Source organism: Battus philenor, unplaced genomic scaffold (genome assembly GCF_028537555.1).
Source record: "Battus philenor isolate CCGP_79_NKW_IND1 unplaced genomic scaffold, ilBatPhil1.0.hap1 SCAF_21, whole genome shotgun sequence".
NCBI classification, from domain to species: Eukaryota; Metazoa; Arthropoda; class Insecta; order Lepidoptera; family Papilionidae; genus Battus; species Battus philenor.
The window spans coordinates 1,999,162-2,022,661 of record NW_027181684.1 but is presented as its reverse complement, the minus strand read 5'-3'; the positions used below and the strand labels follow the sequence as shown (position 1 = coordinate 2,022,661).

Below are 23,500 nucleotides of genomic sequence, written 5' to 3'. Positions count from 1 at the left end.
AATTACACAACTGCCACCGTTAAATGACTCTGTATTTGGTTAATTAAATATGTTCAGATAAAATAAGATCCTTATTACAATCCCTAAACCTTAAGCCAATACACTCAAAACTACAACTACCTGTAATGTGTAGGAATTGTAAACTAAATGTAATAAGAAAATAAATAACAATTAAGAATAAATTGTTAAATTCTAAAATTAATAAACGTAAAATTGTACAATTCTGGAAGGAAGGCGAGGAAAGTCAGATGATATATAGAAAGGAATAAAAGATATTGTGAAGAAAATTACAAGAAAGAATGAATGAAGATATTGAGAAGAACGAAAAATGAGTATTAACACGTTCCATGCCGCGGCAATATTTGAAGATTTTCCATTCAAGCGACATGATGCGTATAGGACACGCACTTTAAAAATTAAAAAAAGTCGTTTAAGACGTATGCATTACACCTTTATTTTTATATTTTTTTATTTATTATTATTTATTTAGCTATAATTAGCGGGATAATGTTATTAATTTTAATGTGCAATACGTACAGTACCTGGCGATAAAAATCGCACATCGACCTTTAGGAAGAGACAATCGACTAATTTCCGCTTCGTAGAGCGTTATCTCTGTCGCACGAAATTCGAACAGTCCGGTATCTATTAGGAGCTGTTACAACAAGTATCATTTGCTTCTTTTGATAATTGTTTTTATTCTTTGTATAAAAAACACCTATTTTTCTACAAGTGGCAGCTTTAGGTTGAGGTAAAACAAAAAAAAAAACATGTTCACATTATGTTTACGCGCATGCGTGACGTAAAGTTATCTATGTTCGACCCTGCAAGTCATTTTTTAATAATCCTTTATTTTTCAATGAGAACTGCAAATGGTCGGAACGGAAATTGCAGCTGGGGTCGTATACGCAACACATGGCATGGTAATGTGTTAAAACAAAAACATTTAAAAATAAAAATAAAAATTATGTTAATATAGACCCTGTTCGACCACGATAGAAGTTGATCGAAATACCCAAAAAAAAAAAAACTAATTTATTTTTGTGCGGTATATTTAACATTTTGGCGTTTTAAAATAAATTGAAACATAATTGACGAGGTTAACAAAAAAAAGTAAGAAAAGGACTATATATCGCTACTTCCGCTATGTAGCAGTAGTCGTGCGATAAAGTGCGCCAAACACCGAGGGCACTAATCGGTGTAACATTACTCCTGAGGATGCCCCGTGGAGGGGTGAAACACGTGTTGAGTGATTTAACGGTGGTAGTTGTGTAATTCGTATTGTTTGCCGCATGCGCATTTATCAGCGTGCTGGCGAGCGGTGCACTTTATTGCACAACTACCGCTACATGGCTAAAGTAGCTCTTATATTAGTCCTTTTCTTACTTAGGAAGGACTTCCGCAAAGTAACGAACAAAATCTATTAGTTAAAAAAAAAGAAGGTGGAATCTTATATATCTGGCTACCGAGAAAAAGAAGAGAAAAGAACAAAAGAAAAGCATCTAGTGAAACAAGACGTCACAAAAACATCACGACTAACACTATACAGAAGGTGGGTAGTATCTGCAAGCGTGAAAAGAGATTTTGAATCAGATTACCACAGAAAACTAGACAAGCTTTGTTTTTCTACGTAAGACTTTTTTACGCGGTTGCTCACCGCACAAAAATAGTTAAATTTTGAACTTTATCTCACAATCCGAAAAAGTGCATTCGCGTGTTTCATTCTCGATTGTTATGCTTATGCATTTATTCCGGGATAAACCTTGACCTCTTACATATTCACCTCCTGTTATCAAACAAGGCCACAGGGAAAAGCTGGTACGGAGTGAGAACAAAACGATGCCAAGGCTCCACAAACAGCATAACACGTTGTAAAGCGACTGTTTCCTTGAAGTTTTACGTCTCTCGTGTTTTTCCTACACGCATTCAATTATTCATCGAAACAATCCGTTGATATTACGTAAGGTGACCGAAATTTGCAAGCTCTGTATTCATTTCAATTCTTTAAACTAATTATGTCATAAACAAAACAGTAAGTAGTAATTATACCTAGCCTACCACTAATACAAGATAATGTAAGCAAGTTATATAAGTCAATATTATTATATAGCAGTATAGTACTAGTTTTTTTAAAAAAGAATAAGAGTATAATTGTAAAAATAAAGAAAAGAAGTAAAATAACCAAATGTAACTTAGCATATTTGTAATATTAAGAACTGAGGTGAATAATGATAGAAGATAAAGAGTGGAAGTTATTGTGATGGGTGGCAGTAAAGAGGATGAACGATAATGAGACGTATGACAGAAGAAATAAATTAAGAGTGTGAAACACTTATTGGAAATAAACATCCTTAACCTTACACATGTTAAGGGAGTACGAGAAGCCTCCAATAAAGGTGACCATTAAAAAAAAAACTCCGCATTCAAGTTTTCAACTTTTTCGACCCAAAAAATTAATCTAATATATAAAATTCTCGTGTCACGGTGTTCGAACTTGAACTCCTCCGAAACGGCTTGACCGATTTTTACCAAATTTTACATGCGTATTCAGTATGTCTGAGAATCGGCTACTATCTATTTTCCATACCCCTAAGTGATAAGGGTGGTCCACCCCTAAAATTTATTTTTAATTTTTTAGACAATTTTTTTGGTTTTGATTTTATTATGATACAGCATACAAAAATACATACAAACTAAATTTTCACCCCTCTACGATCAACCCTTATCTTACATTTGTTAATTAAAAACTTTAATTTTTTTTGCAAAACAACGTTTTCGGGATCAGCTAGTATTTCTATAATATACTCTACAATACACCCAGCGCAGACTACAATTGTTAATTATAAAAATGATATAAACATTAACATTTGCCGGAGCAGTGATAAACTGGTGGTATATGACCGAGAATTGCGCACGTAGGTCGCGGGTTCAAATCCCGATATACAATCTTACATATTTCATACTTTGTAAATTAATTATATAGAATTTCCACTGATCACAAGCTTCCAGAGGATATGCAACAGCGTCCTCTGCATACCATAATACCACACTGCGATCGCCAACCCGCCTGCCAAGTTATGGTGGTTATGGTACATCACCTCATAGATATCTTCAGAGGAGACCTGTGCCATATGGACGGTCGTTCTAAACGACAAATATTAATAATTTATAAAAAAAAATCACTAGCCATCAACCGTTTTCAAAGTTGTTATTTCAATATCTCAAAATAAAACTTTTTATTAATACGTATTAACATCGACATGTAATGCTGTTTGTATATATTAGAAATTTCCACCCTTTTCCCGACAGCCGTGTATCAAAAATATGCCTTTTAAAATAAATCCCTTATAAAATATATGTATACTAGCTGATCCCGCAAACGTTTTGCAAAAAAGTTTAGTTTTTAATTAACAAATAAAAAATAAGCGTTGATCATAGAGGGGTGAAAATTGAGGGTTGTATGTATTTTTGTATGCTGTATTATAATAAAATTAAACCAAAAAAAAAAACAAAAAATTATCTTAAAAATAAAAAAATTAGGGGTCCTTTATCACTTAGTGGTATGGAAAATAGATAGTCGCCGATTCTCAGACCTACTGAATACACATATAAAATTCGGTAAAAATCGGTCTAGCCGTTTCGGAGGAATGCGGTAACTAACATTGTGACATGGAAATTTTATATATTAGATGTATTTAGCGTTAGATATAAGTAAAAATATCACTACAGAACTTTATTATTTTTTTGCTAAAACAATTGTTTATCTTATAAAAGATGCACAGTAAGTCATATCCTGCTACAAATACGACAAAATTTAGTTAACACTAAAAAAGTAATATATTAATCTTTTAATGCCTATATTTTTCTAATTTCTAAGTTTTTAAGAAGCTTCAATAAATGTTAGACAGTTTTGATTCACTTAGACTTTTCACATACGATTTAAAACATCATTAAAATCTTTTTTGAAACCTATTTTGTATATAATTTAATTTAAAAAGCTTGACCAGAATATATGTAACGAAAATATTTGTTACAAACTTACACAACAAAGTGAACATAATTAAATTTTGAAATAAATATAGAAATTAACACTTACTTTGTTTGGAAGCAACAAAATGAATTGAACAAGCAAATTCTCGACTTTTTGTAATGTCAAAAGCAAACACAATAGATGTGATAGTAAATCATGAATATCACCCCATGTACTCCCAAGGGTGTAATAGAAAAGACACACTAGGGGACATATTTAAATGATTTGCAGACGATGTTATGTTATCTAAAGGGTGCCCTTGTGTTAGAGATATATATTTCGCCTATATGTATTTACTCATCACAGACCTTCGCGCAGTAAGTTGTACCGAAAGCAAAACTTCGATTAGCTTCCTGTATTATATTTTATACAGGGTGATAGGTTATATTGTAAAAAAGCTTTAAAAGCGTGAATGTATAGCGAATTTATTTTTAATTAATGTATGAAAGGCTATTGCATAAACAAATGCTTTTAGAAATAATATCGTATTGATAATCGATAAACAAAAATCTTTTTCAAAATTTGAATTACTACATAACAGATGGTGCCAAAATAATACCACAATGTAAAAGTGCCATTTTCCGCTAAATAACTATTTCTCTGTATCTCTACATCATAAATGTCAAAGTGACATTTGGCGCCATTTGTAAAAATTAAGTCGCGTTCACATTATGACATTACTTTTGTGCCGCTTGTTATTTATTATTGTTTACTATCTGTCCTTGCAGACTTTATACTGTCGTATTACAATAGAAGAAATAAATTAATATAATATATTTCAGAGTGAACACTTTACACAGGGTTATTGGAAATAGATATAAAAACTAAAGATATATTCTGACAATTTACATCTTTCAAACTTTTACATATATAACCAAACAGCCTGTATAATGATAATATTATTTTAAGTTAATGGTATATATATTTCGCCTGTATAACTATGCAATAACGTGTGACCTTTGTTATAACTATATACGTATATCTACCGCGTGACTCGTGTAATTTTGTCATATTTTGATACAATAATTATAAGCGGATATAAAAATATATTTATTTAACGGCAGAATATAACAATTATGTTCAAATAATGAAAGTTTTTTTTCACATGTAATTTATTCAATAACATTGGTATATTTTGAGTTGTGCATCAAAGAATAAAAAAGTCATTTAGATCCGTCATCTTGATTAAAATTTGCAGTCTCATTCCCGTGTTATATGCCGATAACATACTATCACCCTAAATCTCAAAAAGTATAAACGGGACAGATAAAAATTTAATTAGCCGTAACTCGCGTTGTTGTCTTATCTGTGGTTCACCACTACAGTATCGAGTGGAAGTTCACAGTCCGCCAGAGATGTAGGGCTGGTCTGAATGTGCTCAAAGTAAAAAACAGATGAAGAAGATAAAAAAAGCAGAGAAAAAATGGGCCGCGAAGCAAATGCGTAATTGCTTACAGCTCTGCATGCTTCTATAGCGAAGATTGAGTCGTAAGTAGTTGTGTGTTGATAAGCACACCTCTCCATCTCAATTCCGACATAATGCAACTTATTTAACAAGATAGAAAATCAAACTATCGACTCAAATGTCATAAAAAGACATGATTTTATCACGGAAATTAGAAGGAGAGAGATTTACATACCCCTCCCAACTTGTTGTCCAACGTCCCTTAGAAGGGCGTCGCAAAAAATTGTTAAAAAGATAATGCGACATATTCTAAATTGCAGATTCCGGGGGGTATGAGGTGGCGCAGAGTGCACATAAGACCTCTTTTAAAGTAGCGAAGCTCGAAGGCTCTCGGTGGAGCCTTGGCTCGGGCAACTACATATTAACCATCTTACTGGATTGGAATCGATATATCTGGAACCATAAGGTTTAGAGACTTGATTTATGTAAATTAGGTAAGGTTTATTTCACACTGTTGGGGGGCACAGCGTGAGTACCCCCACTCTCCGCTAGGTATAGCAAAACAGGTAAATATAGCTTTGTATGTCATACATCAAAGGTTCTCAAAGTTCTCTGAGTACCTTCACCGATTAAAGCTCAAGGAGGACCCTTCGTGCTTCTGTAAACCGGGCGTGGACCAGTCCGTGGTCCAACTTGTAGCCAAGTGTCCCGTATTCGGAGGACTACGATTCGAGTTCGAGTGCCGCTCTGGCGTCAAAGTCAGAGAGGAGACAATGGCCTCAATAATTGAAGAAGAGCAGACGCAACGTGAGTTTGTCAGATTATGTAAAAACATTATTACGCAGGTAATAAATAAGAATTAAACATAAAATTTGAAATCGTTAAAGAAATAAAATAAATGTAAAAATAGAATTAAGTACAAAAAATAAACAGAATTGTAAAACAAAAATAAAGAAATAAAGTTGTAAACTTGAGGAATGAGGTGATGAATGGAAGGTGATGAAAAGAGGAAAATAGAATAAAAGGGAAAGTTAGATGAAACGTGGAAAGAAAGCAAAAGAATAGAAGAACATAGGAAGCATGTAAGAAAAGGACGACAAGAAAATTACAGTTGAAAAAATTATTAGAAGAAAATGTAATAGAAGTCCCTAATCAACAACAAGTTAGGGGTACGAAAGGACCCCAATAGCGGGGACGGGAAAGGGTTAAAAAAAAGGTTCTCAAAAATCATCAAGGTGTCCAGGGTCCACGGATGATTCGGCGGGCTCGATGTTGGCATAGCAAAAAAATTGGTATTTACAATTTATTAGCGGTGGTCCACAAAATTTATCTGCTTGCTATAGTAAAGAAGTATGTCTCTTAACTTCAACTATAAGTTAATTAAGAAGATCAACGACTGTTACTTGTAAAACTTGCATATTCCATATTAAGTATCTAAATAGGGTGCTATAACAGTGGTCTATAAGTCTGAATATAAATCTCTATATTAGATTAACAAACTAAATTTAACGTTCGATACACGAACGAACAAGGAGCCAGTGAAATAAAGTAAACAATAAAAGTTATCAATTACGACCAATTTAATTAAAGCCAACTGCATTTTATGTGCGATATTTCATTTGATAAGGCAGAAAAAGAAATTTATTGCCTTACAATTCCATAAAGAAATGTATACACAAATGTCACAAAACAGATTCAGACACAAAAACGTTGTACTTATAACCAGCTTCGCGATCTTAATAAATACCATCTTAACCCTCGTTGCAGTTTTAAATTTCATAAATTCTTAGCTGACTAGGCGAAAGGAATATTCATCCCAAATTTGAAGTCCCTAAGTCTTATGGTTCTAGTGTAGTGATAATAAGTCAGTACATGGAAATATCGGAACGCTTTTACTTCGGACGACGCCGACAGATAGCGCTAGTAGTAGATTGCCTCGCGGGATCGTTCTACTTTTAGCAGTTGCATATATATAAGCAGTCCGCTTCACGAATATAATAGAAGCCTCCCAAATCTACTTAGCTGATAGAATTTCGAAAAATTCAACCGACCTCATCTGATGTAAGGCTGTATACGCTGATAGAATTAAAGATATGAAGATGAAGGTATGGCGTGGAGGTGTTCTGTTATATGTTTATGCAAGTGGTGTGGGGGTGGTGGTGGCGTACTGACCTGCACGGCGCGCTGGTGCTGCGAGCGGTGCTGCGGAAGCGCCGCGGCAGCGGCGGCCAGGGCGGCGTTGTTGTAGCGCGCCGCCGCCGCCGCCTGCGCCTGCGCCGCCACTTGCGCCTGCAAATACACCGGCGTCAGCCACGCGCACTCTTGGCATGCCCACGAGCAGAATCACACGTTGAATTCTTTTGCGATTCGCATACATTTAAGTATTACTTTGGCAATACAGCATTCTCTCAGTTTTTGTGCGATTTTACTATGCTGTATATTAAAATCTTAATCAAATTAAAATAATTTACGAAGTTATAAATGTTTTTTTAATGGGCCACAGCATTGGGAACCTTCTTATTCACCCCTATCTTGTGAGAGACCGGGGTTTTTACTATTCAATAAATTATTTCACTGCTTTTTTTTTCTTCACAATCTCATTCATTCACACATTCCTCTATTTTTTCGGTTTTTCTACGGATCTCAATTTTGATTCGACCCGCAGCGGAACTCCATGGCTGTCTGGGGGGGCTTGAGCATAATATGAATCAAGGCTATGCTATTACACGCAAATAGTAGATGGCGTATAAAAAAGGTCAAGTTGTGATGCGGTGTGCGAGCTTACCTGCGCAAGCCGCAGCACCTGCTGGGTTTGCGCCTGCGTAAGCGAGGCGGGGAGGCTCCAGCCGTTGGCGAGCGCCTGCACGGCGGCGGCCGAGATGCCCGTGTGCGGCATCTGCAGCGCCGCGGCGGCGGGCGAATGCCGCGTGCCCGTGGGCCGCCGCCCGCGTGTTCCTCCGCCCACACCTACTCCCACGCCCACGCCGCCAGCATGTGCGCTCGCGCCTGCCACCGGCGGCGGCGCAGGCGGCGCCCGCGTCCACTGTCCGCCTCCCGACGCTGAGCCTGCAAACATTATCATTACATAAGTACAGTTACAGGGGGAATTTTCGAACATTCAAAATAACCTACTTCTGTACAGAAGACAGGGGGTTATGTGGGATTGTTATCAACCAAAACCAACTCGTCCGATCGCCCTATGCACTGTGTGACGAACAACCTCGGTATCTACAAGTGAAGGATCAGCCGCGGACCCCCGCGTTGTGCTATACACACAATTAAACAGGACGGGAGCCTTGACACTGAGCACAATTTAATATTATGATTAGAAACAATATGGAAAAATAATAAAAGCGTTGAGAACAAACATTATCGTCACGTCAGCAGACGACGCCCGTTGCAAAGCGTAGACCTCTTCTGAACATCGCTACTATGACCAGTGTAGCGCTGCCCGCATTTAACGACTTCTCAAGAGCTTGACTAAGACGCCAATGCACCATAGTTAACATTTTTTTATACACAAGTTTTTTATACACGTAAAATTTTATAATGATCTAAAAGGATAATTAATATATATGTACAGCCCGTATAACTCATTATACAGGGTAATTGGTAATAGTTGTATAAACTATATAATAGTATAACCTCAAATATATCTGTAAAAATTGATCCAACTGAAAACTGAAGTTTTAAATTTTTGGTCGCATTAACTGGCCAATAATTTCTGGCAGTATAAAATCTGCATGGACAGATCATTCAACAGATGCCCATTACACGACATAGTACTCCCTGAAAGAACGCTATAATATCTGGCATTGCGCTGTCTGCATCATATGTCAATTCGTCTAGCGCACGGCTTCTTAATCTATGGGTCGCGACCCTAAATGGGGTCAGAAGATTTTAATGTCAAATATTTATATATACCATTTTACTTCTACTTGAATATATTCGAGCGAATTAAGATGGTCAGAATCCACATTTTATTTTTGAAACTATAATAATTTTATATTTTTGTATGTTACAAAACAAATTCTAAAACTATATATTTTCATGTATATATAGTATATTGCTTGCTACCTTATAAGTAAATCATAAAAAAATATTAATTTATTTTTCTTTTATATTTGTATGGGGTCGTCAAGAAACTCGCAATCATAAATGGGGTGGTCGTGAATGACAAAAGTTTAAGAAGCCCTGGTCTAGCGGAATAATTCACGCCGCGTCTATTGGGTCGTAAAAAAAAAAATTTTAATTAATTAAACAAAAATACGAGAGAAAGCACAGATACGATCAAAGACGGTAGCGTAAAACTCATGACGCATAATTTATTATATAAAAAAAATAAAATCAAGCGCAATTATTTTTTAAAAATCGAAAACATATTCCATAAAGAGAATATCGTTTTAAAAGCCGTTATTATGGCCGGCGTCAAAAACATTATGAGCCGACGCTGTAAACACCGTTAACATTAAAATTAATTAATACCAATTGATAAAATGTATGTCTGTGTAGTCAAAACACGGACTTTTTATTCATTTTATTATTAAGAGTATATTTTCACACGCAAAAGAAGTTTTTAAAAAAAAAACAATTATTTATTTTTTTGTGTAGTATGCTTTTACTAATTAAAAATTCACGGTACATTTGATATTTATTTTACGGAAAGACAAACCATCAGAAGTTATCAACCAATCGCATATCTATAGAAAAAATAAATTAATATTAAAAAATTTACAGTGGTCACTTTATATAATAAACTTGAAATAAAATAAATAAATTTTTTGATCGATAAACAGTGACATTTTTTATGCACAATTTTCGTGATTATTTATTATTATTTTCTCCATAAGGACCTTCTGAATAAAGCATTAAAATTTGGTCGCTAGTTTTTCTAAAGTTATGGCATCACATAGATATATATAGATTTATTTATATATATGTACAGATACAGATAGAGTTCTAACAGGTGATAAGAATAGACAGAAAGATTTGAAGGGATTCAATGTCAACAAAATTTCGCAATTACAAAATTATTTTATTTCTTGTATACCTTACATAATTGTAATAAGTTATTTATTACTTAATGCACTAAGTCACAACTTCAATTACTCCAGAGGACTTCCGGTAAATAAAAGCATTCAAGAAAAAACGCATTCCCGTATATCAACCGTATACTTTAGCAAAAAGGAAGTACAGCTGCTATTTATTCTGAATAGCTACAATTTGTTGGTTTGAAAAAAGTTTTTCTAATATGCAAACTTTTACCTCTACAGCATGGTTGAATTTTGACCATTTTTTGTCTGTTTGTCAAAATAATAAGAATTGACTTTAAAGTATACAATGAGAAAACACATATAATTATATATACATTAAGGGGACTGGGTAGTAATGTCGTTTCTGTCGACATATTTTAGACAAAAACCGATTGATTTGTTACCGCTCCGGCATTGAAAATTTGTATACTGGATGTGAAAAGGTTGTTGATAACAAAGGCGAATATATTGTTGATTAGAAATAAAAAATTGTTAAAATGTAATCATGTGAATTTGACTTAAAAAAGCGACAAGAAGAAAAAATATATTTATAGAGTGAAATTTAAAACTACCTAAAATTTAAAACATGTAAAATTGGCAGACAAACCCGCGTTAAAATAGTATAGAAAGCAAAGGTATCTGCGACCGGTGATGCAAATTATTTTTATCGTGTCAAGGCTCCAGACGAAGGTTCCGCCGCCGTGCCGCTTGTGCGGCCTAGACGTCGCTGAATAAACAAGGAAACCAGAGACAAAACACGGGCATAGACAAAATTTAAAATTTCTATATACCGCGTTTATTTTCATATATATACTGATCTTAAATGTTCTCGATGGTTCAAGTATACATACAAGACGTATGTATATTTACTACGTCAGACTTATTACCGTAACAAAAAAAAAGAACTGGCTGCTTGTCTTCTCAGATCAGGTCGCGTTTGATATCCTTAAAGCTTTAAGTTGAAGAAGAGATTCAATACGATCCTATTTTCTATAAAATTGGATTCCTATAACGTTTGATATACAAAAAAAATAACATATTTTATTATTTGTAAACGCCGTTCTCTTCTATTTCTCCCTGAAGATTAGTAAGTCAAGGTTTTGATAGAATTTTAAAATAACACAGATATATATAATTAAAAATTTATGATACTGCTAGCGTAACTTCTCATTTTTTATGTATTTGACATAACTTACAGTATTCCCAGCGATAAATATTGCACATAGAACTTTGGAAAGAGACAATCGGCTAATTTCGCTTCGTAGAGCACTATATCTGTCCCACGCTACCTATGTAACGTTTTGTCAGTAGTTGTATTTCGTGCGACAGAGATAGCGCTCTACGAAGGCGAAATTAGCCGATTGTCTCTTTACAAAGGTCGATGAGCAATATTCATCACCGGGTACTGTAAATGCACTAGCATATTTAATTTCCCTAGTTATTATATAATCTAGCTAAATATTCCGAACAGAATAAATTTATAGTCATTGGCTAGTCGATTCCAATAAAAAAACTGCTGCAGTATAGTAACAAAGTGATTTTTTTTAGTCCCCGCTATTGGGGACCTCTCCTCCCACCCCCTATTTTATTGGAAACAGGGTGTTGTAATTCTTAATAATTTTTTTTTGACTAGAATTTTTATTTTCGTTCTCGTCTTCCCTAGTAAACAATATCTTTTTTCCTCCTATCATTCTACAATTCCATCTTCCTATCTCAATCATTCCATTCCTTTCGTACATCCTCAAACACTTTAGTTATCCATTTCTATTACAATATCACAGTTTTAATTGGTTTAATTATTTTCTCGTGTACAACAATTTTATCACGGATTTATTTTACAATTGTTTTTTTTATATATATATATATATTTCGTTGTAACGCTCTAATGTACACGATATTTTTTTGTTTGATTACATCCTTAAACTTTTGTTTTATTTGACTTCAAATGTTTGATAGGCAAGCGTCCTGTTTTAATTTAGTTACCATTTTTATATCTCTTACACCTTTCTCGTGTCTCAACAAAAATATAAAATAGGCCGAATTTTAAACTTTGCGACATATTTGGGCAATTATTTTTATTTAAAAATGTTTATTCTTTAATATTATTTTATTGTATAGTGTCACTATCTAATATTGAAGGCTGCATTCGAGTATAGGCCATATGTAAACAGCTTTTTATTTATATGAACAAGTTTTATGCCAAGGTTTCTTTTTATATTTCATCATCATCATCATCACGCTGCCTACGTGCAGCGACCTTGATAATGTCGTCGGTCTACCTCGTGAGGATCTTCTCACGCCCCGTCTACCAACTCGTGGTCGCCTCTTAAAAACTTTTCTAAGTTAAACATTTGAATAAAAAAAAACCGCATAAAATCCAAGCTGTTATAATCAATGAACAAAATAACTGGTGCTTATTTACGTACCTACATGTAGCTTTATTCAACAAAATATATGTGTATAATCATTATACTTAATATTTATTAAATTATTATTAAAAAAATATGGTCAACTGATATTTAAACATATCGTAAAGTTTAGGAATTAATGCCATAACTATTGTATTTGGAGGACCGCAAAGTAATGTCGCTTTCTTAAGTTAAACTTATATGACTATATTTTTACAAGTTTTATTTCTAATCAACTTAAAAAATATATTCACCTTAGTTATCAACAACCATTTGCCATCATATACAAATCCATGCCGGGGCGGTAACAAATCAATCAGTTTTTTCTGTAAAATATGTCGACAGAAACGACATTACTTTCAGGCCCTTCTCAATGATCAGAAAAAAACCTAGTCTGCATTTATTGTGAAGGTGCGAAACCCTCGTACCTTTCTTTATAGTAGTAGCGCAACGGTAGTAGACTAATATATGCGATCCCGGGTCGCGGGTTCAATTCCCGGAATACAATCACACATATCACACTTTGTGCATTAATTATATAACATTCCCACACTGCTCACGAACAAGTTTCCGGAGGATGAGCAGCAACGTCTTTTGGGTATCACAGTACCACATTGCCATCGCCAATCCTGCCTTCTGCCAAGCGTGGTGATTATGGTATATCCTCCTTAGATATATTTGGGGTAGATCTATGCCTTGCAGTGAACGTATATAGACATAGACGACGACGATAATAGTAGAGTTCAATCTAATTCTTATTTACTACATTGGGCCGTTCAAGCATTTTTTTCATGACAAAAATGATCACTATACATCAACTTCGGAATTCCGCAGTAAAAACTTACAATAACATATACAGTATGTTTTAAATTCTTCTGTTCAAATCTTTTAAGTCAACCTCTAAACCAGTTTGTTTGTATTAGAATTTATACTCAATTTAACAAATGCTAAATGCAAATATCATGAACATGTGTGAGTGCTACATTCATCTTATAATACTTGATAGTGTTATGTACAAAGGTAGTACAATAACAATATAGTCAAAGAAGTTTTATTATATAAAAATAATCAAAATTAATTTTATATTCGTTACGCGACACCTACAGAAAAGAACTTACAAGATATTTTTTTGCACTAAAATAATAATTTTCTATGAGATGATATACAGATGGTTATAGGTGTAAAACTTTTTCTACTATTTCTCATCTTATTACAGTACCCGGCGATAAATATTGCACACCGTACTTTGGAAAGAGACAATCAACCCATATGACGTGTGCGACAGAGATAACACTCTACGAAGCCGATATTAGCCGACTATCTCTTTCCAAAGGTCGATGTGCTATATTTATCGCCGGATATTGTATATTATATTCCCTTTATAAAGTATTCACGTTAAAATATATTATTTTTTTCACTTGTAATGCAATTGTATACAATAATTATTGTTACATAATAAATAGTAATCATCTCTGGCAGAGGATATTAGCAAAACGACAGGCCCGAGCTGGAGACAAACAGCACAAGACAGAAATCTTGGCTATTTTGGAGAAGGCCTTCACCAGCGGAGGGATACTTAAAGATTAAGAAACAAGCCAGTAAAACAAGAATTTAATAACTCTGCAACTTTTCTTTGTACAAGAAATTAAAGGCTTTATTATTATTATGTAGTACTCTGAATTTTGAAAATTTTCATACGAAATTTTGAAAATATCAATACGATATTATTTCTTAAAACATTTATTAATTTACCATACATTGATTGACAGCAAATGAACTATACATTCACCCATTTAAAGATTTTAAACCTATAACCAAACTTATCTGTAACTGTGACTCCTAGTCTAGACCACATTTTATATAGCAAGCCTCGAGGACTCCCCCCCTCTTAGTTCGTTTGGGCGGGCGCTCCATGGACTGACCTGGCCCAAATCTCTTAAAACGGGACTTCATTTGTCACTTTAGTACGTGTTTAGCATTCCAACTAATGGCGCCCAAGAGCACCATCAATATTTACGAAGTAGCTACAGAATTAAAGACTGACCATAAAACTAATTTCAGCACATTTGATAAAGCTGTCTATATACATAAGAGTTACATACTACAGGAATACACCATCTTACTAAAGACACCTAATGAACCGTGTTTTAATAATTAAAAACTTTATTGAGCCTTTTTGAAAATAATGTAGCTGGTGATGACAAGTAGTTCACGTATGATGGAAGAATATACGAAAAAGTTCGTGATCGAAGATCAGTCAGAGTTCAAAAACCCGGGCAAACAATGAGGAGGCGCTGTGTATATGGTATAAATTATAAGGGTATTGTATATACGGGGAACGCCAAATCAACCAATAGAACGTCAAACATTAATCCCTAGTGCTATCTCACTCGCACAGCACCTACACGTAGAGCTATGCACGTTCAGACACCCACAAGTTGCACTATGCAAAATGTGTAGATATAGCGGCAAAGTAAAGATGCAGAAGAAGAGAAGTATAGAGCAAAGAAATGTAGGAACAAGTCAAAAGAGAATCAAGAACCAAATCGACTAGCAATATTCAATACAGTGTTCCTTATATGTTCGACACACTTTTACTCAACAACCTATCTTTCACAGTATATTATAAGTTTTGACTGCAGGGCAAAACCATTGATTCAGATTACTACTGTCAACAACTAATGAAATTAAATCAAAAAGTTGGGAGAAAATGTCCGAAAATAATCAATAGAGAGGGGAAGGTCATACATAGTTATAACACTAGATCACGCGCATCTTTAGTCACTAAGGAAAAAATTAAAATTTGGCTTGGAAGTGACAATCCATTCGCCATATAGTCCTGGCCTTGGATCTTCAGCCTTCCACCTATTTCGATCTCATCAGGATTCTTTATGTATATAATACTTGTAAAGTTTTTTTTTTATAAAATCCTAAAATTTCTATAACAATAGCACCCATGTCATTACTTACAAAATTGCACCTATACAGTATAGTTAGTTTTATATAAAATGCGAAAGAATTTTTGCCGCACCTATTAAATATGTGTATATCTGCAATCAATCATTTCTTGCTGGACCTTCAAAAAAGATCAATGAGAAACTATTTACATCAATATGACAATTTATTCAATAGATTGCAATTTTATTTCCTGCTTTATGTGCATATTTACAATTTTTGATTACACTGCATATAATCTACATTCAAATGTAGGGCATGTTTACATTTTGCCATGTACATATAACAAGTTAGCACTTAAAGTTGTTAATAAAACATTGTCAAAGGCGGAAATGTGAATTCAATAAAAAAATATATGCAAACCAGTACAAAATGATTTGTCGCAAATTTTTCTTTCCAAAGAACAGAACTACCATCAAATGTAATGGTTTCTCGATGTTCATGTATCTGAGATAAGAAAGTCCCTGAACATTAAGGATATTTTTGACATGCTCTATACACTTATAAGATACAGATTAAATAAAATGTGAGCCTCATTTATAGAAGCTAAGTTAGTGGAAGTTAATTGGAAAACTCTGGAGAACTATGTTCCGCAGTGGTCATCTTGGAGCCGAAATGATGATGATGAAACTCATCAACTCATGATTGGTATAGTGTGTATGCACATGACATTGTAAGACATAAACAGACACATAACTTAAGCAAAAAGAAATTATCATTTCAACATTAGAACATCCACTAATTAACATGGGCTTCCTCAGATTTCCATACATTTTCAATTGTGCCAGGTGGAACCGGGCTGTGCCCAGCTCCTTTAGGATACCATGTTCTCCACTCCAGAACACTAAGGCCCCAACAGCATTCTCTTATCACTTCAACTTGCAAAGCTCTCATCTTGCATCAGGTGCAATTTAAGATTTTGTAAGAGGAAATACAAATTTAATATATATTATTTACTATTATAAATTTAATCCATAGAAACTACAATTGTTATTTGTTTGCTTGTCATATATGTTTATTGTTTTATGAAAAACACTTGTGTATTAAAAAAATCAGATCCAATTGGGTAAATAAGAGCAGTTGCGCACTTGCTTGTGAGAAGGAGACAAACTACACCTGTTTGTGTGAGAGAAGACAATCTAAATAGCTTTTTGTTTATAATAATTTATCTTTTAATAACTGGAATGATAAAACAGCCTCTATAAAATAATATTTAACTACATCATTTTTATTATTTTAGTTGTAAGACATAGGAGTACAATAACAAGGTTGTTTGTCTGTCTCGTGATTGGATGTCCCATGCTGAGCTTGCAGGTCCTAGGTATTTACTCCAGAGCTATGAAGCCCCTGCGGCCAGCTATTTTGCGGACTAAGTGATCTGACCTACTGCATTTTAACTGGCTGATTTTCTAGGTTGTCTCTAAGTTTCCTTCGTCTACAATCTTCCCATTTCTGATTTAATATTTTGGAGAAAATTTAAGAGTATCCCTCACCATGATCATAAATAATTGAAAAAAGTAAGTTTTAGAAAAGAATATTTTACAGGAAGCAATGTCCATATTTATATAAAAACAAGGAAATGTTTGGCTTGATATATAAATATTTAGTTAGATTGTTGATCTTATCTTTAGTGTATTATTTTAAATGCCTTAATCATATATTTAGAGTTAATTAGCATGCAGGTTTAAAAATACTGTAAACTGTAATGTAGTGAGATCAGAAACATTACTTTGTTTGATTAACATATGATGGGCCAATAACTTATAGTCTAAAGTCTACAGCCACAGATAGTAAACAATAATTGATTTTAACATGTAGTAATGAAAATTTTGAAAATACTTTTTATAACCTTGATATCATAATGTTATTTATTATTTGTTATATATTTTTGGATACAGTTTACCATACACTAATTGACAACAAATAAGGTACTCCATTTAACCTTCTTCAGCTTTTACATCTATAACTAATTATCCTAAATACTGCTTATATTATAGACCTCTGATGTCTATTCTTGAGTACTGTGATTCTAGGCTATGCAGTATCAACCCCAGTCCTCCTGAACCCAGTGAAGCTTTCAATTAAAATGATCAAAATGCATTTGTCTACAAAAAAAAAAAAAAACAAAATAAATACATATTTTATAGAAGAATGGATGTTCATTATATTTTTTGATGTCATTTACTTCATTATATCTTCAGTAGAAGTCCTTATACACCTACATTCAATAGTTTAATATAAGACAATTATTTTTCCACACACATTTTGTTGCATACTAAAATCAATATGTTAACTCTGCAATTATTTCAAATAACATGATTAAATGGTTATATTTAGAATATGAAATAATTATTGTATCCCGGATGCATGATACTTCCTGCTGATCCTATTGAAAATCCATTGATAATGCCATGTCCAGTATTGGATGTCTTACAGCTGAAGTGATGATTGTATGTTCATCAAACCTCTATCTATCTATGAAAATCTTTATTTAAATATTATTTGAACACATATTAATAAAGTTTTGGCAATATATTTCAAATCACTTATATGTAGCTTTTATTGTAAATACTAAAATCTTTATGAAGCCCTATAGATTAGTTATAGTAAATAAATAATTTGATATTAGGTTAGTACAGGCACTATAAGTTGTTTTTGATAACTGGCTGCCTTGCAATCAATAAATAAAAAAAAATATCTATGAATTGAAACTAAAATTGTTAGGTTAGTTTAAATAATTAGTTCAATGAGTTTAAATAAATCATTTAAATGTAAATATGATTTAAGTTATACTTTTCACAAATTACTTCACCATCATCATAACGGCAATATGATGTCCAGAGCTGGACATAGGCACACCAAAGACATTTTTAATAGGACCTGTTGGACACAGCCTACTTCCAGAATACATTACTTATTAGAATATAAATAAACATTTAAAAACTTATCAATATCAACATTGAATTTGCTATTGAATTGTACATTTTTAATAGAGATTTCAATGATTTTGTTTAATAATTTTAATCAATTTCATTGGTGAAGAATATCATTAGCTGGCTATAGCCATAGTCTACAATGAATCTGAATATTTAATCTGTAAAATATTGAGTTTAAAGTAAATAAATATTTCTGTATTACAATATTATACATAATTATGTGAGGAAGATAATTACACAAAAACTAAGAAGTGCATGTTTATAAAATTTCATATTATTTTTTAATAACTGTAGAATAAAAGTAAAGTAACTTTTTAATAAACTGAAATAAAATTTTTCATTAGCCAAATTCCAATAAGTGACAAAAATTTTCCTCAGAGATTACTTTGTTCAGTGATAATCTAGGATATAACATATTGTACCATTTGAGTATGTTTTTATTTTCTTTTAAATTGGTTTATTTATATAAGAGATAACTAATTATTTTTTTTGTTTTTAAAATCTGTCTGTTTAAATGTATGTCTTAATTTAAGTGCTTCACTGGTGATAGAATTTAGTTGATGGAAATAAAAGAGTCCTCAATAACCAGTTCAAAAGAAGAGAAACAGAAGATGAAGTATTTATAAACATTCAATTTGTGACTGGGGTCCAAAATCTTTTATGTATGTGTGTATACCAATTCCCATTGTTGCGATTCTTGCCTACTCTGAGATTTATGCTGGCCATTATAAAAACAGTAATAAGTGGATAAATAATGATGATTGATGCAACAAAATTCCAATTTATATACAACCTTCAACTCTTAATGTTGAATAAATAATAAATAATATATTAAAAATAAAAAAGTTAAATGAATAATGACGTTCAATAATTTACCTTTAGCTGATATGAGAAGCTGTGATTCCACAACTTTATTAGGCCAGTATTCCTCAAACTCGGTCCCGGGCGGGAAATAACTCTTAATGTCCGTCAAACTGATCACAGAGCATGTTTCACTGGCAAACAGTTCGTTTCGTATGCCCTGCACTTTACAGCAGAACTTCAGGTAAGACAGATCCCAGCCCTTGAGCTGGTCCGCCTTCAACTTTAAATTGTCCGTTTCACCTTCGAAGTAGAATAATGGAACGAATTTCTGATTATCCCGCACTGTGTATGGTACGACAGATTCCTTGTTTATCCGAATGAAACCGCACTTGTCCTTATTGTTAGTTGTCCCGCGTAACAACTTGTTATAACAAACGTCCAGGAAATTGTAGAACTCGTAGGCGTCCGAAAGCCTCACCACGAGGTCCTTTTGTGTGAACGGTTCACGACCAAACTGACCGTCGCAATGTCTGTTGTTAATTTCGTTGAGAAGCCGCGCTTCTATTTCCGTAATGTAGTAACTCCTTATACACGTGCACGAGTAGATGTCTGCGTGGAGGTAGTTCAGGTACTTGTTGAGGAGTTTTATCTCCACCATGCGAACGGCTACGTACTTTTCGCCTGACCGGTAAATATAAGGTATATGACATTTGCCGAGCATGTCCCAACCGAAGTGACCTTTCCAACTGGCTTCGTCCGGAGCTGGCGTCTTTTTGTCGTCACTGGTCGGCCGCGGTTGCTCGTTCGTAGCACCAGGTTTTCGGTTCAGGAAATTGATGATACCCATTTGCCCTCCAGGGCCAGCCGGAGCGGCATTCATAAGACCACCGGGCGGTGGTCTTGCCGCAGCCGCCGAAACCGCTAAAGCCTTCGCTTTATTGGCCTCCACCATCTTCGCGGCAAGCTCCCTGATCTCCGCCTCATCGGGCCGCTCGGTTTTCACCTTAACGAGTGTCGTATCAGTCATTTTGGAAAATTGTAATTCCACTAAGAACAAATTCCAATTAGTCCGTCATATCATCCATGGGATGGACACGACTACATTATGTCCATTTGTCATAACAGCTTCATGAAAGATACGTAAACACTGGCACTGCACTCCGTAACATATATTTCACTTCACTCAAACTTGACAGATTATTGGTTTAGTCTTTTTAAATAAAAAAACACTGCCGCTCCTTTAGTCTTCACTCAAATATAATTTTATGAAATCCAATTGTATACAAGCGTGTGAATGCGAGCGATGGCCTGCGGCGACTAAGGTGGAAAACAAACTTCCGTCTTGGCGTTTATAACTTTTTGAAAATAATAAATTTTCTTGTTATCTCTATTAGTTTTCAGAACTTTCAGGGCTGGAGATAATATTTTGTGGCATATATCTCAGGAAAGTGTGCTGTGTTCACGCATCGGTTGAAGGAACATGAAACCCAAATTTTGTGTTCACGAGGGAAATGCCCAATACCGTTGTATAGTCTCGTGGGGAGTGCGGTTCATGTATATTTTTCACCTTTTGGTGACTCAGCAATGAACAAAATGGCCGCCGACAAGGCTTTGTTGGCCAATCGGGCAAAAGCTAGCGCCATACGTACGTACAGAAATCCCGTCGGTGACGTAGCCGCACTCCTCACGAGACTACTTCTCAAGGACTTTTCATTTTTAGCTACCAAACCGTGAGTCTATTTTTGGACTTGTAAACTAAAACTAGTTATACAAATAATTTATTAAAATTTTCTTTTTTTTTTTCTAAATTTTAAATAATGCCACATCTATGGTTACATTTCTCGCCGATTAGAAATAAGATTTATGAATGTACTCTTACAAAGTAGGTAGTCACTATGGATAGTCTCGTAACATCGTTTATATGCTCAAAAATACTTCGTTACAAATTGCCAACTAAAAATCAACTCTATTACAATAGCGTTAGAGTCTTACCATGTAAAAGTATAACTTAATTTCCGCCTTAAAGCGCCGCGTAGCGAGACTAGCCGACGCGCGCATTCCATGAACAATAATCCCCTGCATGAGTGAGCGGGACAGGAATAAGTAAAAAGTAGATGTCAAATGTTTAGGTATTTTACTATGAGCGTAAAGAGAACGTAGGTAGATATATAATGCAATTACAATCTTACGTAAGCACTTCTAACCTACAGGGTGAGCCAAGAATTTGTTAACATTTAAATCTTATACCCCAAGCAAACAATAGGTTACACAACAACAAACAAAAAGTCGTTTTTTGAAAATTTTGTCGCAATGAATCGCTTCACGGGGCCCCAAAGCGCCTATTATGTGAAACAATATTATTTAAAGAACACTTCGCTCATTACTGTTAGACGCTTCTTTCGCGTTAAATACTATTTTCACGACTTAAAACTGTGTCCGGGCGCGACTTTAATAAGGAAATTAATGAAAAAAAATTAAGGATATGGAATATATATTAAATGTGAAGCAAACCGGCGGCCTAAGGGCTTCTGGGAGAGAGAAGGTACAGCAGGTTTCCGATTCCGTTCATCGTGATCCAGATTTATCGACCCGCAAACGTAAGGCTGAATTAGAATTATCCCGCATATAATTACGCTGAATTATGATTTTATATATAAAATTACAACCGTAAAATATTTATAATAGGAGCACCAAACTAAAACTGTTTTAATTAAATCCTTGATAAGGTTATAAAAGAAAAACCTAGATAATATTTTATTATATACGTTCAATTTAAAAACTTTCCGAATAAAAAAAAGAACCTGTTATATACCTTACAGTAATATATTTACAAGAAGTATATTACAACTTTTTACAATGTTTAGTACTTCATTTAACTGTATAGAAATATCTATAATCAAAATGTAACAATGACATTATTAGAATTTTTTTGCAACTTTTAGAGTAACAACAGGTGCATTTGACGCAAAAAAAGGCTGACACACTTTTACTAAGTTTGTGTAATCAGATTTTACTAAAGATTTTTGTCTAAGAATCATATTTAAAACAATAATATTTATGGATTCTATAATCAAGTTAAATACTTTTTTTCATTTAATATAATGAAGGCCGTGTAGATATAAAGCTTTTTTAAAGAAATTCATATCGCGCTTGGAGAAATGGTATATACGTTACGTCTGATACTATAAATATAAAAAGATATTTATATTTAAATCAATAAGAATAACTGTTCGGCGTTTCGATACCGGATGTTAATGGAATGCTTAGAGGGTGTGTTCAACCGGAGAAATATTAACAACTACACTTGTATACATTTTTTATTTGTTAATAAATAGAAGTTTAACATAGCGTTCCGAAATTATAGAATACGAAAGGAAAGTATGTTAAATATTTTATATAGAATATTTTACAGTATAGATTATTTTAACGATAATAGTGTTATTAATATTTTAATAATATATAAACTATTATCTAAAAATATTTGTTTTGTCTAGTTATCCAAAATTTGAATAAAGAACATCCGTTTATATGACAGCATTCTATGGAATCAGTACAAATGGCCAGTAAGAAGATTATTATAAATAAAACATTTTGCAGAATGAACCGGTAGAAACAGCTTGGATAGGCCCACCACTAGTGTAAGTCAGTTCATTATGGAGATCTTTGGATAGGCAATTGCCTTCTAGTAGATGTCTATTGGCTGACCTGATGATGATTTCAGAGTGATCACTTTATACAGGTTGAGTTAAATAGAAGTAAATGTTTTATATATTTATAAAAATGCTATACATTCACTACTTTAAAGCTTTTACATCTATGACAAATCATCCTGTATTTTATTTTCATTATTGGATTTGGACAGTTTGGTTAATGCGTTATAATAACAAAATGCTTCACAAAACCGAATATCACTCTAGTTTCCGATGAGC

The 23,500-nt window shown here is 33.8% G+C and overlaps 1 protein-coding gene across 1 annotated transcript in view; it reads right to left on the bottom strand.

Annotated features, from left to right (window-relative positions):
• Nucleotides 1-21,062, bottom strand: part of LOC137923219 (uncharacterized) — a 30,846-nt gene extending 9,784 nt beyond the window's left edge. Inside the window, exons 1-3 of the mRNA XM_068766402.1 lie at nt 19,644-21,062; nt 8,221-8,501; nt 7,608-7,724 (exon numbers count right to left, since the gene is read on the bottom strand). Of these exons, the coding sequence (XP_068622503.1) occupies nt 7,608-7,724; nt 8,221-8,501; nt 19,644-20,598 (1,353 nt within the window). The 5' untranslated portion in view covers nt 20,599-21,062. The remainder of the gene's footprint in view (nt 1-7,607; nt 7,725-8,220; nt 8,502-19,643) is intronic.
• Nucleotides 21,063-23,500: the final 2,438 nt, after the last annotated feature.